Source organism: Brienomyrus brachyistius, chromosome 1, assembly GCF_023856365.1.
Source record: "Brienomyrus brachyistius isolate T26 chromosome 1, BBRACH_0.4, whole genome shotgun sequence".
Taxonomy (NCBI): Eukaryota; Metazoa; Chordata; class Actinopteri; order Osteoglossiformes; family Mormyridae; genus Brienomyrus; species Brienomyrus brachyistius.
In genome coordinates, this window is record NC_064533.1 from 14,956,533 (window position 1) to 14,976,425 (window position 19,893).

The 19,893-nt window shown below is 40.8% G+C and overlaps 1 protein-coding gene across 4 annotated transcripts in view; it reads right to left on the reverse strand.

The window, feature by feature from the left end:
• The window catches only part of frs2a (fibroblast growth factor receptor substrate 2a), a 38,185-nt gene that overhangs the window by 2,479 nt on the left and 15,813 nt on the right, over nucleotides 1-19,893 (reverse strand). Inside the window, exons 2-7 of one of the 4 annotated variants that reach the window (XM_049014411.1) lie at nucleotides 19,274-19,350; nucleotides 5,805-5,911; nucleotides 4,945-5,036; nucleotides 3,846-4,032; nucleotides 670-828; nucleotides 414-583 (exon numbers count right to left, since the gene is read on the reverse strand). In XM_049014411.1, the coding sequence (XP_048870368.1) occupies nucleotides 414-583; nucleotides 670-828; nucleotides 3,846-4,032; nucleotides 4,945-5,010 (582 nt within the window). In that variant the 5' untranslated portion in view covers nucleotides 5,011-5,036; nucleotides 5,805-5,911; nucleotides 19,274-19,350. Of the gene's footprint in view, nucleotides 1-413; nucleotides 584-669; nucleotides 829-3,071; nucleotides 3,821-3,845; nucleotides 4,033-4,944; nucleotides 5,037-5,804; nucleotides 5,912-8,185; nucleotides 8,581-19,273; nucleotides 19,351-19,893 lie in introns of those variants that run through there. The other 3 variants (XM_049014418.1, XM_049014404.1, XM_049014423.1) reach the window with 3 other exon arrangements.

Consider the following 19,893-nt stretch of genomic DNA (forward strand, 5'->3'; position numbering starts at 1 on the left):
GTGAATTAGCCAATGAGGACAATGGCTGAGAACCACCAACACAAGGCAAAAGGTATCTTGATATTTGCCACTAGATGGCTCCATTGCATGTAGCAAAAGCTCCTGAAACTGACAGTGGGTACAATTTAAGGCACTGACCACATCAGACTCAATGACACGACATTGTGTGGCCAATGTTCAAAGGAAGATTTTTAATCTCTTCCACGCTTCTAGATGTCTTCCATGAGTATTTATCAAGCTCTTTCGTTAAATTGGGTCAGATAATTAACCTCTCAAATAACGGTTTGAAACTTTTAAATTCCTTCTAAAAAAAATGATTAAATGATCATAATAAAATATGAACCTCCCATATTATTCATATCAATAACATTAAATACTAATAACAATGAAAACAACAACAAAGTGGCACCTACCGGCTCATCGGCCACTAGTAGAGGGTGTGTGGACTCCTCGCCTACTGACGGAAGGCGGGCACTGCCCACTGACGGGTGCCGGCTGGAGGGGTGCGAGGAGCCTTCCCCAAAAGAAGGGTAGCGAGGATGAGGAACACCATTGGGCAGTGCGGGGCCAGTGTAGCCTGGAGCTACAGGGAGACAGTGGCCAGGATTACACGCCTGTGGTGAGGTCATTGCAGACAGGCAGGGTCTAAACGGGTAGGCAGGCACTCACTGGTGGGGGTGCGTGGCGTGCGAGGAAGGTCCGGCTCCACGTGGCTGTGGTTGGCCTCTAGTACGGGCTCCTCCACCACGCTGATGCTGTTGTTGTGCATGACGTCCTGCAGCATGTTGAAGATCTCCTCTGCTCGGGCGCACTTGAAGGCAAAGATGCCTGCGGACACAAGGCTATGCCTTCAACAACAGACACGGCACTCAGGCACATGCACGCACAAGCACATACACACGCCGTGCATCACAGCAGGACCAGACAAAACCCAAGAACACAGGACACGGCAGCAAGTGCGACAGAGGGACATGACGGCAGGGCATGGCCATCCGCTCAGCACACACTAAACACATGCTCACACCCAAAAGGACCCGGCGATGTACTGCTGTGACCAACATCTAATTTTTAAAGTACTGTTTAAACTGTGGTACTACAACATTTACTATAAGTTGCCCCTTGGGGATAAATAAAGTGATTTGAATTGAATTGACTTGCTCCAAAGTAAACAGGCCAAATTACTGCCCTGCATTTTGACTACCTAACTACCAGAGTAGGGCTGGAGGATATATCACCATTTTTCTCTTATATTCAATTTATTTTTACATACAAAATGGTGTAATAATGTATTGTCATATCGATTTTATTTCATGTAAATATAGACAATATAGTTTGCTGTAAAATAGCAGGACGAACAGATCAGGCAGTGAGGGACACACGAGCAGTGCCAGAAAGTCACAGTGTATGCATGCTCAAAAATGCTGTGCATGCGCAGATGTGCGAGGTACAAATCAGGCAGGTAGTATGGATTGGGGATCAGGTAGAGACAGACGCCTCCATAAAGCCCCACCCACCACCAGAAAAACACGGTCCAAAGGGAAATATTGCAAAGCGCAACACATGTCCCACAAAGAGGGCCAAAACAAGGAAAACAAAGAAAAATTATCAACAATATATGTATGTGTGTGTGTCTTCAAAAAAATTTGACAAAGAAAAAAAATCAATACATTGTTTATGGTGCGCACATCTGTCTGCAACATTATGTGGCTCTAATTTGACTCCATTTAATTTTTGAAAAACCCAGTTGTTAAAAACTATATAATAAAAGCATTTCAGGTTTTCCAAACATAATTTTTTCCCCTCCATGTCAAACTGCAAAAATGTTATACAGTTTCTTATTTTACTTAGACAATCTAATTGTTAAATACTAGAAAGATCTGTTTACATTTCAAGCACTTAGATATTTAGTTAATTTGTATTTTTTTAAAAACATCTAATGTGTTCAACAGTTGGGAAACACTGTAAATAAAACCATAATTAATTCTTTGTCCTAATTTTTAAAAATCATTTTAGGTAAATTTTAATATCTATATATATTTTATATTGACACAGAGACCTAATCTCTCGAGCTATTGTTTTTCAGCCATATCACCCAGCCCCATACCAGAGTGGGTCTAAGTAAGCCCCCTACGGACAGCCATGGAAACAGATTTCAAAGGGCAAAAGTAGCTAATCAACAAAGCCTTACGTACCTTAAGCATACACAATTTTTTTGTTTAAATAAAATCACCATCTTCCTCATACCTCCATCACCTGAGGCTCTGATCACTCTGTGTGTGGAGTTCATAAGTTTTCCCTTAAACCCATACTGCACCGGGTTCTTCCCGAAGTCCAAAGACATGCAGTCACGTGAGCTGGATTCTCCAAATTGGCCATAGCATTTGTATGTGTCCTGTGAAGGACTGGCATCCCAATCAGGGCGTCCCCTGTTTGTGCCGTATGCTGCCTGGGAACGGCTCCAGGCACCCTCCCTCCAATTACTGGTACTGGCGAAGCAGTTAGAAGATGAACAGGTATACAAGTTCAATCATCTATTTTCCAGAAGCATTCATTCAAAGGTCCTTAAAAGTCCTTTGAATGAAATCCTTAATATCAAATCCTTAATACTTTACATCTCTAACTATTTGCGTTTCAAAAATTTGCAAATAAATCTGATGCATTTTGGTTGGATTATGCACAGAGATAAAGTGTCAAATATATGTAGATAATATAGAATTATCTGATCAATTGCAAAACAGCATCATTTACTAACATTTTGGGTTGTTTACACAGTGTACTGATACAAACTAATACAAGTCAGTATGAACAATTAAACAAAAAGGTGTTATAGACCCAGTAAAGTAATAAATCAATGAACGAAACTACCATTAAACACAAGCCTACACCTAAAAGGGCAGAATTTTGGCAGGTCCAGAAGGGAAGCATATGCACATACCAAAAATCGCGAGTGTGCCCCACCCAGGAGACCACGTTGCTCCACCACACACAAGCATACACTGCACTAGATCACGCAGCACACAGTTCACAGCGGAGGGCATCACGGCACACGCTGTCCCACAGGCCAGACTTACCCGCCCCAGAACACACACAGACAGAGCCCCGGCCCGCTCCCACCACTTCATCCTTTGTCAGCATGTAGTCAAAGTTGATATTTTCACATTAACAACGGTGAATGTTATGGCTCCGCCTCTCTAAGGAGGCATTGACCTGGCCATGAGCCCTCAACAGCCTTCTTGGGGAGGGACACAATGACAAGCGCACACACTGCACTGTCTGCAGTGGACCTGACCGCTTCATTCAGATTTTATTGACTAAAACATCAGTGAAAACAGTGAAAAGCCCCACTTAATCCTTATAGTTTAAGAAATACATCATAATTGAGTCAATGTATTGAACGCTACAAAATAGCTACATCAGCCAAATAAAAAGGGTCTGAAAATGTGCAGCCATTTAAATTAGCAAAATAGGTGTGTAGAACAACAGTATATGGCACTAAGTTTAGGCTTCATGAGAGAAAGTTACAAAAGATTTGCCACAGATCTGAGCCATTATGCTGCCAAATAACAAAACAGACCATCTAAAGCTCCAAGAGTTACAAAAGACACACACGATAGCCTTAAGAAGACCATTTCAGAGGTGGGCCATCCTGTGCAATCAATCTCTCACACCTGCTAAAGGAAAAAAAAGGCTGTTTCATCTAATATGTCTCCACCATGAACAACAAGGTGGTATGTCAGGGGTTGGACGCAACGGACAGACATCAACGCTTGCAGCTATTGGGATCATGGGGGGGGGGGGGGGGGGGGGGAGAGAATGGATCGAGAAACCCAGCACGAAAAACTCACCCTGCCCGGTCTGGCAGCGCCGCCCACTTTCGAAGGAGAAGAGGTTGGAGTCATAACCATATCGACGCAGGCACAGGTAGGGCCAGCGGACGGCATGGCGCTTGTGCGTGTGCAGGATGAGCTCTTCCTCCGTCAGCTCCATGATGCCCGAGCCCAGCTCGTTCCCATCGTCATCCACGTTGATCACCTGCGCACAGGTGATAGTTAGCACCCTCTGCCCAACACCACTGCACAGAATCTGCTCTGAACTCCAAATGCATAAGCACCATGAATTCACTCAATGAATGCCTACAAGAACATATGAACACATTTTGTGTAGAATTTAAACTGCAGCTTTTATTAGTTAGTTCTACTTTATTCATTGTCATTCAGGTTTAAGGAAGCACAGTGTCTAGCACTGAGTAATCCCACTGATAGACCCAGAGCCAGTTCACAGGGGAAGGGCACTATACCCTTACTAGGTAAAGCACCTTCTGACTCATAAATGACAGTAATATCTGTAATTCCAAGCTTGAGGGAGGTTGTTTGCTTATAAGTGGGTATTACGAGACAACATGACTGAAACATGCCAGCTACAAATGGGTGATTTTCAGCAACATTAAGCATACATAACCTCACAGAGAAAAAACATCGTTCACTAAACTACAGTTTTTTACATTTTTTGTGTGATTTTAGTGGGTTACTTTACAAAATGTAAAGAAGCACACAATCCAAAAACTCAAATCTGGTCCCAGCACCCAGCTACTTATCCAGCACGACAAAATTCAGGCACCAAGCACAGGCCTTAGCAAACAGTTTGTCAGAGTACAAAAATTTATTTCACACGACAGCTTGCTGCAGCCATTTAGCCAGCGATAACATTTGTTAAATTTCTCTAGTGTTCCTGGACTACCACTACCCCCCCTCCCCCTCCCTCAACAGGCAGCTATGGACCTTTCTAAATTAGCAGAAGGGTGTGTTAGCCCATCAGAGACCATGTCTTATGGGATGGGGGAGGGATATGAACAAGGCCTCTCCCCCGAGGGCAGTTTAAGTTGTGTATGCTCCTGGCAGAGTGCGCCAGTGGAGTAAGAGGAGGAGCTCATTTGAGGAGACCCACCTTAAACTTGGTTTGATGGTTATCTGGGATCGATTCTTTATCTGGACAGCTACAACAGCTACCCATGGCTTCTTTAGAAGACCATTTGATCTCTAGGAAAAAGTAGAAGAGAAAAGTTTAGATTGAGTGAAAACAGGAGACTGCAGGCTGAGAAGCACAGATTGGCTTAGATCGCAGAAATGTATGACAAAGAATATATGGGCATTCGCTCTCATTCAGTTGTTCAAAGTTATTTGTAGTAGTTTGACAGATGGCTAAGCATTAGTTTATTCTTAGAACATATAATATACCACAGGTCACAGGGCATGGGTATGGCTACAAAGTATTAGGGATTGCAGAGAATATCATGCCATTAGAGGACCTGGACCCTGGATAATTTTTGGGATGGACTGGAACAAGGGAATAATAAGACAGTGCCAAGGAGGCTTTCTTAATCTGCCGAGATTAGACACTAGCTTTTCACCAGTGGCCAGGAAAAATAACCAGAAGTGGGAGTGGCGTCATATTACAGAAAAAAAGGAATCTAAACTACCAGACCTAGTGAGACGGGCTAGTAAATGAAAACGTGACAAAAACTCTGCCAATTTGTTTAGGTTAACCTTATATTTTTAACTCTGCATTGTTGCATTTGTAAGAATGTCCAGATCTATTCCTTTAATACAAATAGGTAAAAAAGAATCAGAAGCATCAAATTAAGAAAAATTGAAACAACATATATACACCCATCCATCCATCTATTTTTAGATTCAGAAGGGATAAGAAAATTAATGGCTGTCGAGTTGATAAATTATTACAGTATTTTATTCATGCATTTTACCGACATAACCAGTAGGGGGCAAAAAGAGAGCAATAGTTCTCACCGAGATCCAGCCATCAACGTTCCTGGTTTTATCCTCGGTGCCTGGAGTGCATTCATGCTTCACAACAGCATGGCCTGCGAACGCCTCACTGGCCAAGTCTGCTAGGTCTGAAACAGAGATTGACAAAAAATTAGGACCATCTATATACCTGCAGTAAATAACATACACGTCCGCAAAGAACACGGCTGTTTGAAAGCAAACGGCTTCCTCAGCTAATGAAATAAATGACTGCCACACCTTCCTTAAGTTCACATTTACCTGTGCCCAGCCTCCCCCACAGAGAAACAGGCACAAACATCATGGATGCTGCAGTGATTTATGGCAGTGAACAGGAGCAGAGCGCTTTCGCGGTGAACTTCCAAAGAAGCCTCCTCTACACTGCAATTAGAGCCTCAGCATGAGCAGGTTCCTCTCCCGGCCCAAACCTGTCCCCGGCTACGCCCCACTTAACTCAAGAGCCGTGGCTGGCCGTGGGGGTGGGACATGGCGCGTCTCGGTACGAGTCCAACAGATGGGAGCAACGGCAGCAAGTCGTGATGCGGTCCACGTTAAAGAGAGGTAGGGTAGTCGCGGTGGCTGGATGCGTAGTGGAGAAACAACTGTGCTCAAAGCTTTACTGGGGCATTATCCATATACTCCATCAGTCTTGAGAAGCCTAATGCTGACTAGTGTTGCAATTCTTTCCATTTACCTTGAAGAAAGGGTCCTTTTTTGTCTTTACTAAAAAGGGGTGAGCATCATGAGGAGGTCTGACCTGCAGCTCCTGTACTCTGGCAATGTCACTTAGGTTTGCCTCACCATCTTATCACAAGGGCAGGGTATCTATAGTAGCAAGTGCAGCCAAATAGACCAATAGCACAAAACGACACAGTACAACAAGTAATTTAAAGTCAGATTAGCAAGTCATTCAGGTGCATTTGAGGGAAGAAATGTGCCATGCTAATGGTGCCATTTCAAATGTAATAGAGGCCCAGCAAAAGGCAACCTGTAAGAGGCTGCTGAGACAGCAGGAAGACACAGTACACCTGGATCTGAATGAGTAGAATTAGAATTAAGTGATCAATTCTCATTGTTCACAACAACCAAATGTGTCCTCTGCATTTAACCCATATGTGACAATGTGACATAGCAGGTGGCAGCTAAGTCAGCGCCTGGGCAGCAGGGCTTGGGGGCGGTACCTTGCTCAGGGTACTTCAGTGGTGCCTTGCTGGTTGAGGATTCAAACCTGCAATCTTTCGATTACAAGTGCGCTTCCCTAACCAATAATCCACCACTGCCAACATGAGGGTGTTGCAAGTTACGGACAAGGGAAACAGCACAACACATAAACACTAATATACCAGACAGTGAACTCGCAGTCCAGCTGTCAACCCAGACTCATATGGTCACATGAGACCTTGGGGATATTTTAAACTGAAGCAACATAGAAGGGAAGGTGGGATTGGAAAACATGAAGTAAAGATTATAAAGTACAGCAAATGGAGGACATGTGTGCTGTCACTAAGCATTACAGGTGCAGTGAAACGTGGGATGAATAAGCCCTGCTCAGACCTGCACCCCTACTGTTCCTTCAGATGCTGCTGGGCACCCATCCAGCAGTCACCTGACGTTCTGCAGCACAGCATGGAGATTCTCAAGTTTGCTGATCTATCAGCCTGCTCTGTGACTCTAATCCTGGCTTGGAAACATAAAACACAGAGCAGCGTTTCCCAGCCCATTCCTCGAGGACCTCCAGATAGTTCGTGTTTTCGCTCCCTCCCAATTCCCTAACGGAAGCTGGGAAGGAACAAAAACGTGGACTATCTGGGGCTCCCCTAGGAGCGAGTTCAAAAGCATTAGCACTGAGAGTATGGACAGGTATAAGGCATTCATCGACAGAGCACGAACAGGCCACTTTCCTATTTCCATTCTCAGTCGGCTTGAGCTAATAAGGTGGGCTTAAGTTGCCAGGCAATGAGAATCACAAACTGCAGAGGGAGGGATGGTTACATGTTGGACTGAGCGGTGGGGCTGCTCAGAGATCAGCTGGGGATGGTAGCCAAAAGAGAGGTAAACCGTCTCAATAAACAGCTCATAAACAGCGCTGTCTGCACTGCAACATTCACCACGCTACTCTGCATGCTTTCATAATTAATGTAGATACTGGCGAGTCTCCTAGGGAAAAAAAAATTCTTCTCTCCCCCCCCTTCCCCCTTCCAGGAACTTAACCTAAATTCAACAATGCAAGCAGAAGATTTGCCACACACACACACACACACACACACACGTTAAAACTAAATTACTTCATGGGCACACTGACTTCACCACAGAGCCTTGAAGTCTTTGCAATGCTTATGAGCAGTTTCATCCAAATGGAGCGAGCGAGGAATCATAATCCTTACTGGGGACTCCACAGATGCACGGTGGCACGCCATCTCACACAGAGCAGCCCATCTTTGAAAAGGAGGAATTGCATTCTTCCCTGCATTCCTGACTGGCGGGGTGGGTGTGCTCGACTCCGCGTGTGTAAGTCTCTGGGTGTTATGGGCAGTGGGAGGGCACTTCTTTCTTACGAGTGACCTACAGCCTGCAGTCTCGCCAGCCCCTCCCTTCCCCCGTGTCCTCCTCACACTTTAAAGGGTCAGAAAAGGAGCCGGGGGGGGAGTGTTTAGATTCTTGGCAGGTAATGTCCTAGTGTCCCCTTGGCAAGGCACCTGCCCTGCAGTGAGCTTCACATGCCATCATGTGCCAGGTGAGACTAAGACAAGCAGACATATCTGAGCTACGGGCAGTGATAAAACAAAGAGCTACTCAAAAAGGGATCTAGAGTAGCTTAAAAACAGAGCAGCATGCAGAGTTGCCCAGGGGCAAGCTGCTGTGATTGCTCATGAATATTATTACACCCCCGACTGGGGCTCAGCCGCACCTTCCCCTCCCCCATCCCATCCCTGAAAATACTCCCACGCAGCAGGCTCTTGCGTAAACCTCTCAGCTATGTCAACACATTGAGGCAGGAGGGAAACAAGTAAACAGTTTTTTTTTTTTTTTTTTTTTTAAAAGAGGGAGGGGATATATCCAGAATACACGTCAAACCGATTTACTGGCCACTCTACATTACGTTTTTTTTCTGGTGACCCAGGTGGTTAAGCATGTCCTTTGTAGGCTGGGAAAAACAGTACAAATTCAGCACACTCATTCGAGATGACAAAACTCTGCTATATTAATGCCTGGGTGAAACCAGATAATCTTACTTGACATTAAAATGCACATTTGAACCCATATTGGGTTTTTACTAAAAACAGCCTCCAACATTAAAACAAAAACATAAAAACAAATCGACCTCAGATCTCCTTGGATTAGTTTGTAGTCATGGAGCAAATGCTGACCATTTGGTAGAAATTTAATCCACTCAGTCAGGAACAAATTCAGGGTAATATGAAACAGTTTTAAGAATACAAGACTGGTTGAGATTTAATTTAAAAAATGCATGAGTAAATTTAAATACATACTCTTGCGATTAATAGCAAAGTCAAAGACTTTAAATGGCTGATCAGATGAAATGACAGATTTTTTGGTTCACTGTGCCCCATTTCCAAGGGAGACATTCTGAGGTTCCCACTCTGAATATTTATAGCAGCATGGCTCAGCTGATACAAGGGTACCAGAGAGTGTGCGGTCTTGCAGTGCTGCTTGCTCCCACACCCCACATTCCCCACTGCCTCCTGACATGCTTACCACGCCATTACTAAACCAGCTCTTTGGTCATACGACTGAACACAGGCACGGATTGCTAAACTTTTCACAAAGAGCCCCCATGGTCTGTTTCAGTATTAATCCATTGCTAAATACTTTTAAGAGTGCCACTGTACGTTTGATGTACATGTATTAGCTACAGCAATCACCCAATCCGGCAGCCACAACACCTCTAAGCAGGGCTCCTAATGATCAGCCAATCAATTACCTCGTATTTTGAGAATTTCTCTCATTTTCATCTACAAAAACAAGCTATGGATGTTTTTGGTACTTCGAGAAAGTACCAGAAGTACAGTACTTCAAAGTGTTGGTTTTCCACTGGCGTAAAAACTGGTACCTGCGCTGAATAACATCAAAACGCAAGGCGGGGTATTTTGTACTGAATTCCAAAAATGGCTATAGTATATTATTGGACTGGACAACGTGCAATATTAATATCAACACTGAAAGTTATTCACATACAATTCTTACATTGCTAGTCAGATAGATTAAGAACAGGTTTTTTCTTATTTTCAATTCTGCGGACATTATAGCACAGGGGGTTTAAGATGTGCAATTTTAATTATTTCTTTTATAGATTCTTATATCTTAAATCAGTTTAAAGGTTTACCTCCTCTGCTTTTGCATGAGTGCTGCATGCATTCTCCAAGACAATCATAATCATTTTCATCCTTGCCATTAGAATCACTGGAAGACGGGTTTGACAAATTTATGAACTCCTTTTATGCTTTATAAATATTCCAATATTTATTACAACAAAATCACATTGCTATGACAGTACACTATGTGTGCGCTTGTATTAGTATAGTCAACAAAATACTCTCTCATCCTTTCTTTTTTCTTGTCATGCTATCCGGATATTTTTTTGTACATGTTCTTATGACCAAATCACTTTTTTTTTTCAGCTGGGATGGGAAATAATTTTCAGATTTATCTGAAACAGTTTTCAAGGTGGCATTTGCATTGTATTTCAGAGGCAGGCTATTTGCACAACCAATCGACACGGAAAGCATTTCCCACAACAAAATACTGAAGCACTACAGAAGTAACCCAGCTGGTTTGGCACTTTTGGTATCTGACTAGCGAGCACCTCTGACAGGACGCTTAATAAAACCTGCACATAAGCCTCACTTATCAAGGACAGCTGAGCTCCACCTAATATTTATTATGCGTTTAACAAGTGATATGAGATCCTGCACAAGTCTCAGGGAGTACTCACGTGGCAGCAGCCCCTGCAGCTGTACCAGTCAAAAACCACCAACTGGTATCTAGGACTGTCACTAATGATTACATCAATAATCGAGTAATATACCTAGTACATGTTATAGGTACTGTATATGCAAACTGTATATACTACATACATAGTATATACAGTTAAGGCACTCCAATCTACACATGTTGCATGTTTCTGGACACTGGAAAGAAACCAAAGATACTGCCAAAAAGCCACGCCCACACGACATGAACATGAAGATGATGTGCAGCAACAATACTACCCGCTGCACCCCTGTGCCACCTGCAGTACTAGGCTTGCACAATGTGCGATGTTAATATCAACATGGCATCTCAAGCAAATGTAACTGTCTCATAGCAAGGACTGCAATAGTCTGCTGGGTTCAAACCATGAATAAGTTCCACTAAAAGGTTTTTGGTCCGTCTTAGGAAACAATTTAGCAAACTTTGCAATTTTAACAATGGTTGTTCTTCAAGATTATCTAGTATATGTTAAAAAAAAGTCTGAAGTTTAACACTTTGCATGAGTTCTGCATGCACTCCGAGGCAATAATAAGCCATTCTTGTCCTTGCTGATTCATTCACTCAGAGATCGTGCACCGTGTTCGTGAGAAATTAAACAAATGAAGAGGAGAAAAGCGAACTGGAACTGGTTGTAAAGACATTTGTCTACCGCTGCATGGGAATATTTTGCATTTGACTGGAACGATACAAGATTTGTCGGAACTGCTTTGGATCTGTTGGCACAACTAACACCAACTTTGCTGGTAGATATAGAAGTTCTATTTTTCTACATAGTTCATCTTCAACTCAATTATCGCAAAAACTCAAAATATCGTTCAGCCCTACTCAGAACAAATATATTCATGAAAAATATTATGATTTATATGTACTTACTATGGAAGATGAGGCTAAGCAGCAGGGCTAACATATGTTTTAGTAGTGTTCATTTTGACATAGCAAAATAGATTGTCATCATTTTGCTTAATTTACTAAGACAGGTTAGACTATACTCAGAGGGTAAATGCACACTAACATATTATTGGGTGAGTCTGTCAAAACCGGAATGTGTTCTTCTAGATGTATTTGCATTGCAATCGTGCTGTGGTGATATTTAAGTTATACTCTGCAATACTGACAGACGACTATACTTTCATTCACTTTTAATGAATGAAATTCACTTCCACACAACTGACGGCCTTAGCTCTTTATTTTCACCTTCATCTCCCTTCCTCCATAATGCTGAGTAATCAAGAAGGAAAATTTTTAAAATCGGTGCTTTGTAATAAAAAAGTCATCGAGTTTATTCAAGTGGTCATGACAGCCCTAATAGATGAAGTCATATTCAACACAATGGCACATCAAATCTTTGATTTATTTTGAACCATGTAACATGCCCAGGTAAACAGGGTCCATAAACCTGCAGCTCCTAGTCCACCTGACCAATGCTCAGGTGACCTATCCCAAGAGCGGACATCTATGTCTACGCTCCAGCATAGGAGACTCAAATAGAAATCCAAATACAGGAGACATGGGGGAAAAAAAGATTTTTACAAGTCTTTGGTTGTAATCAAAAGAATGTTAAACATTCCCTTGGAGCAAACAGCCAAAATAAACAGTCTGCAAGTATTACAAAGAAATTTTAAAAATACACAATTCTTAATTTCAAAGCTTCAGACACAAGATACAGCAGTAATGCTCTGCTATAAGAAAAAGTTTTTATGTACTTGGAAGAAAGTCTGAAAGCTAGTTTAGCTATACAAGTTGTAGGTGTCACTGGGGTTTTTAATCAGCTGCAGTAAATGCTAAAGATGCAGGAGCAGTGTACGAAGTGCAAGAAGCGAGGCGTGCTAGTAACGACCTGAGGACAGAGAACGTGGGAGGCAGCAAGAGGCAGGATTGCTATCAAAGGTGCTCTGCTTTGCAGCTGGGAGCAGATCAGAGCAAGGGACTGCAACTGTGCATACGCTGAGGCTAAAGAAGAGAGATCTGCTGGGAGATCTACTTAAAAGCCTGATCAGTTTGTGCCCGTCATCAGTTCAATCACATCTGCACTCCAAAGGGAATCACTTCCAAAGATACCTGATGAACAATAGCACCATTGGGGGAGGTTGAGAGTTAAACCAGTAACATGACCACGACTACACATTTTCCTGCTGTGCTTAGTTATTTTCACCTTGTAAACTGACAGTAAACCAAACGCTGCTTGTTAAGAGAAAACCCTAGCATGGTGGAATGAAGTTTTGGAGAAATACCTGCACTGTTTATATCAGCAAAGACAAGCTTCCCCAAGCTACAATGAAGCAAGTACCCCGACGCTGCCAATCACTTCACAAGTGTTGGGGGGCCTTAACATGGGCAGCGAAGTACAACAGCTACAACACTCATTATACATGCAATAACCAAAGTATTCAAGACATCTGCATGACTTCCAGCCCTGTCATATTTACAGTAACAGCTGTCTGAAAAGCAAGTTTTCCCAGTAAACCACAGGCTTAGCAGCTCAGTCTCTACTGACCCAATATAATATTTTTTTTACACTTAAACCCCCCCCCCCCCAAAAAAAAAAACAAGCAGCATCTGTCTAGATACTTCATGTAATTTCTTAAATTCAGGAATTTACAGCAAAGCTTAAAAGCATCTAACAAAAATTAAACCAGAGGTACCAAATAGTGTAAGATGATCCACCAAGCTAGACACTAGAGATGCACCAGACTGCAATATTCTTGGCCAAGTCCGATTTTTATACAAGTATGATGACCTGCCGATACCAATTTTTTGCCGATTCCAATATTCTTTCTAAGAACTATAATTGACAGCACATACAAACAAAAATTGTTTTTTTTTTTTTATTTCTTTTTCATAAAAAATAGTTAACCTTTACAATATCCCCAAATTGCACCAAGTTACAGGACCGTCACTTAAATATTAAGTGCTCTGTGCCTGGAAAGAGGTGTAAATAAGAATTAACTGAAAATTAGTTGCTGCTTTATCTGTATTTTACTTTACCAAATAAGAGCAGGTGCAAAAAAAAAAAAAAAAAACATGTCTCGTTACTTATATAATTTTCCAGTATGTTTAAATTCACAAAATAACACATTGACCTTTTTCTGTTATTTTTTTTTTAACCCATCTTAAGTCTGTAGGTTAACCTCCAAATAAAGCTAAAGTACTATAATTTTCCCGAAAATAATAGGTGCAGGGTAATATTAATAGCAACATCGCATGTTATGTATATACAATTCTTACATCAATGGGTGATTCTCGCGAAATCAGATTTAGGAGGTGGCATGAAGCATTTTGATGAAAAAGTACATGCTATCAAAATGAGAAGGATACTGTTATAAACATCTTATCATGGGCTATCTTGCATATGTTTTAAAGTGAACATCATAAATATATTTTATGTGGGTCCTTTGAAATACAAATTTTAATGTTTAAAATAAATAAAAAGGAAAAAGCTTCAGTGCAAGTAAAAGTACTAACAGTTACAGTAAATAAACATGTGGTATTTGGCATTCATCAATAAAAGAAGTGAAAATATTAGGGAAAAGAAATTTGTCCAAGATGAATTTTCTCATACACCACAAAAAATTTCAATCATTGTATAAGTTCACAAGGAACTTACACAATCAAGGAATTTTGAAGGAGGGACACTACTTGCTGTGACACTCAAGATGGGTATCAGGTAAGACACTCATTTTTTATCTCTCCAGAAAAAAATTAAAAGTTTGCTCATCAGAGTGCCTACACGACTTTTTGTTTCTCATTACTGATATATGAGACCTGATAAGTTAACATTTTAAAAAATTCAATTAATTTTTTTTTTGATAGTTTATATTTAGACCTTAATGAGGTAAATAATAGTCAGTGAAAGTTTAGCTAGGCCTCATGGTGCCTCCACAGAGGAAAAAAAAATGTAATATCACTCATACTCCGCAACAGTATTATCACTCACCGCAACAATTGAAGGCGTATATATTTTTTTGAAATGTTATATATACATATGTTGTATATACATATGTTGTATATACATTCATACATATATACATACACATATACATACACACACATACATACACACACATACACGTTTCAAACATGGAGATAGTAAAAAATGCATTTTACCTTCAATTCTTTTTTTCCATTTTCAGGTATCAAAAACAAGGAGAATAAAGGAGGTAAAATAAAGACAGTTCAGGATCTAACTAAAAGACAGCATGAGAAAAAGAAACTGGAATGGAGGAAAAATTCTGCTAAATATTATCAAAAGAAAAAACAAGTACAGTAAGATCTCGGACATTCACGAGGTTACGTTCCAGAACCTGCCGTGAATGAGGAGGATTCGTGGATGTTTGGTAGAAGTACTAAAAATGGTAACGTGCTTATTTCTAGTATAAACCCTAAATATGCTCGCCAAAACACTTTACTCTCATTTAAAAGTTAGCTTGGAGTACAAAATGGAGTACAGTATCGTCTAACAATATTTGTCACACTAGCACATTTACAGTATAGTATACTAATACTAACTTATAAATTACTACGAAAATTAAACATAAACACTTCTGTAGGGTTTTCATGGATTTCCCAGATGTGTGAAAAGAGCGCAGATGCAAATAAGTTCGGTTCCAATGAAATTTTTGTGGATCTGTGAATTCGCGAATCACAAAGCGTGAATGCACGAGGGATTACTGTACAACCTCTTCTCGATTTGAGTCCAGCGTCCTCACTAAATGAGCCAGAAAATTGCCATGAAGAACTCCAGTCACCAGCAGATGAAAGGATAGACCTGACAGGGCCAGTAGTATATCCATCCCCAAGAGAATATATCCAGCAATTTAAAAAAAAAAAAAAAAAAAAAAAAAAAAAAAAAAAAAAGCGCGGACATCAAAACTTATAAGTAAATTGATAGCCAAACTGAAGTATACAGAGGAAAACCTAAAGGAAAAGACTAAAGAACTACATAATCTGAACAGAAAAATGAAAAGACTCCAGGCTCAAAGGTTGAAGAACATGGTGAACTGGCAGCCTGGAAATGCTTCACAAAAGGTTGTTAGTGCTATAATTTTATGGACAAATGATTGTATGAACTTTTTCATAAAATAAATATATTCTTTAAATTGTGGTATTCTGTTAAATATGTCAGCTAAGCGCAGAATCCTTGCTAAACTATGAATATGCAGCACTAAATCTCATTTCCGAAACATTGAATTTAATCTCCGAAACACCATTCTCATCACCGCAATATGTGTTTATTTAATTATTAGAAAATGATAATTAGTTTGTAATTGTATTTACACAATTTATAGCACTTCTTTGTTACAGAAAAAAAATATACATGTCAGTTTTCAGTAAAATATCCTAAAAAAACAAGATGTAAATCATCAAGTATGTTGCGGAAACTGCTGATCTTCTGGGATTGTCACGCACAACCATCTCTAGGGTTTACAGAGAATGGTCCGAAAAAGGGAAAACATCCAGTGAGCGGCAGTTCTGTGGGCAAAAATGCCTTGTTGATGCCAGAGGTCAGAGGAGAATGGCCAGAGTGGTTCGAGCTGATAGAAAGGCAACAGTAAATCAAATAACCACTCGTTACAACCAAGGTATGCAGAAGAGCATCTCCGAACGCACAACACATCGAACCTTGAGGCAGATGGGCTACAGCAGCAGAAGACCACACCGGCTGACACTTCTGTCAGCAAAGAACAGGAAACTGGGGCTACAATTCGCACAGGCTTACCGAAATTGGACAATAGAAGATTGGAAAAATGTTGCCTGGTCTGATGAGTCTCGATTTCTGCTGCGACATTCGGATGGTAGGGATGGAATTTGGCGTCAACAACATGAAAGCATGGATCCATCCTGCCTTGTATCAACGGTTCAGGCTGTTGGTGGTGGTGTAATGTTGCGAGGGACATTTTCTTGGCACACTTTGGGCCCCTTAGTACTAATTGATCATCGTTGCAACACCACAGCCTACCTGAGTATTGTTGCTGACCATGTCCATCCCTTTATGACCAGAGTGTACCCATTTTCTCATGGCTACTTCCAGCAGGATAATGCACCATGTCATAAAGCTCGAATCATCTCAGGCTGGTTTCTTGAACATGACAATGAGTTCACTGTACTCAAATGGCCTCCACAGTCACCAGATCTCAATCCAATAGAGCACCTTTGGGATGTGGTAGAACGGGGGATTCGCATCATGGATGTGCAGCCGACAAATTTGCAGCAACTGCGTGATGCTATCATGTCAATATGGACCAAAATCTCTGAGAAATGTTTCCAGTACCTTGTTGAATCTATGCCATTAAGGATTAAGGCAGTTCTGAAGGCAAAAGGGGGTCCAACGCAGTACTAGCAAGGTGTACCTAATAAAGTGGCCGGTGAGTGTATGCTAAAATCAGTTTAAAGTTTACCTCTGATGTTTCACCATGTTTTCATGATGTTTTCTCTATGTTTTACTTTACATTTAGAGTGGAAACTGCTTAGTGATCATGGTTATAGTGAACAACCACTTATATCGATCAAAAATCGTGGGACAGAATCAATCCTTTACATATACTGTATAAAATAATTTGCTTATAGTAATAAAGTAGTCTGCTTACACTGTTCCTTTTGGGGCTTTGTACATGACAAGATATGGAGAAAAGAAGCGAAAAGTTAGCTTTACTTTGATAGCCCTACTTTGCCTTGTGGTAACCCATCTGCATCTGACTACCTAGGCTAATGCTGAATGCACAGAAAAATTACCTTTTCCTGTCATGTTTTCTCTCAAAGAAAAATATAGACTCATCAAAGCTTATGATAAACTGCCAAAAACTAGACACAGGCAGCAGTGAAACTACAATAATCTGTATTTTATGTACAGTAATATATTGTATTATAGCGTATTTGAATTATACACAGTTCAGTAATTTAATTTGTAGAATACTGTAATTTGAAAAGCATTTGAAACAGCTGTGTTGTATTTTTAGAGTCAAAGTTCAGTAAATAGCAATGCTGTCCATTTTATTACTTTATATGCATGTAATAAATATAATGTCAATTAGACGGTAATCTGCCTGAGACAAAGAAAAAGGGGAAAAATGGTTATAATGATCATCCGCATATACTGATCAATTTCGCCCAGAGAGACTTTTATCACTATAAGCGGTTTCCGCTATATTACAAATTGCAAGCTTTGTGTTATCTTCTCTCACAGTGGAGAACTTCCACAGTAAAGACATATCAGCACGTAGGTATGAGGCCTGTCCCACTGTGTACATGGCAGGTGGCACATGCATAAAAAGGACCACTTTGGTATCAGTCCTTGACCAGTAGATCAGTGCATCTCTAATTGACACCCAACTACAGCTTCATTAGAGAATATCATAAACAGCACACCATACTATGATGGGAAAATAGGATTTGTATTTGGGATTTTCTAGGTATTGGTTTTATACTTAAAACACATGCCCTATGTTGGCAATATTCTAATCAGGGAACACAACTCAGCAGAAATGAGGTTAAGAGGCACAGCTAGTGAGACAACATCTGAAAGGAGCCCTGACTGTGCTGGAGAAGGCTCTCACACACTGTGCCCACGTTAACATTAAGCATCCCGCTAGCCCAATTACTGCCATTGTTCCAAAGCAGACTGTAAATGGGACAAAACACTACCGGAGGCAAGGGAGCAGGGCTAAGAATCCATAGCTTTGGTAAGGAAGAAAAAGTCTTATCAAACCAGCAGAGGGGAGAATACCTATTTGTATGTTATGGCATATAGAAACAATTTCAGCTGGAAATGATCTCAAAATTTGCTGAAATTTCTACATAGTTATTCAGAACAGGGGCCTCCATGAAAAATATATAAAATTGGGATAAAACCTACTTGATGTAATAAATTTCATTCCAACTTTGCATTTTAACATTTGGCACATACCTTTGTCCAAGACATTATACAAACGAGGGATATATAGCAAGCATTCACATGAAAAGGACACAACTTAGATATAAGATTCCATTAAAGACATCTGAAATTAATGGGAATGTTTACTCATCTTTACATGAACAAATGTTCCCCCTTAACTGCACAGCTTACCTTAGGAAAAAGTTGAGAGATGACAGAGAGCACAACATACAGAGACTAAAACAGCTAATTTTTAGTAGGTGCAGTGAATAAATACAACCAAGTTTTATTGGCCAGATAATGCAAAATGAACTTCAAAACAAAGCCATAAGAAGACATTTACTGCCCGATATGCAATGTTTTATAAATCATTTTAGGATCCAATTAAGCATGAAATCAGCCTAAATTGTATGAATGAGGCCCCAGGTAAAAAGTATGCCCTCCCTGAAATTGATTCTTAGTCACTTTCATGATGAAGTGATATGAGCCACGTCTGGAATAAAGCACTGCTGAATGTCCCTGCTCGCCCCTGTGCTCAGTGTCAATTGCCAAACAGCCGGCAGCAACCGCTTAAGACGGATGCAGGGAACACGAGCTGTGCAGAGACACCTACTTGGGCAGATATGAAAGGGATTCCATAATTTGCGGGATGTGTGTTCTCCTAGGTGCCTGAGTAATTATCTGCAGGCCCTGCAAAGAAAAAGTATCACTCAGGACACATCGAAACCACTGAGCTTCTTAAGTCCTCAAGACAAAGTCAATAAGATCAAGGCAGTCATTTAAAAGAAAACTTGCCCCTAGAAGACAGCTAGTCCTGATAATCCAGGTGATGCGCCAATGGGGATAAGTAGAGGCAGAGTTATAAATTTAATCTACCAATCAGAAAAGATATGAACTTAGTGCTATCATAGATAAGCTTCTTATACACCAAAACAAATACCACTTAAAACTGCTTTCAAAGAAAAGATGCTCCTTGGAGCATATGTGGTTGCTGCAAGAGAGTTAAAATTGTCCAGTTTGAACTGTCAACCACTGCAAAGTCATTGACCCATGCAGGAATCTGAAGGCTTTGCCGTGGATGGTTTCATTAATAACCCTCTTATTTTCAGTGACAGGCAGGCCAACAGGCTAACAGCAACACAAAGGGACAAGCATAAATACCCCAGCATCAGCAGAAACCATGCAGAGGTCATCTGCATTATGGGTACATCAGCAAATAGTTAACCGAATGGG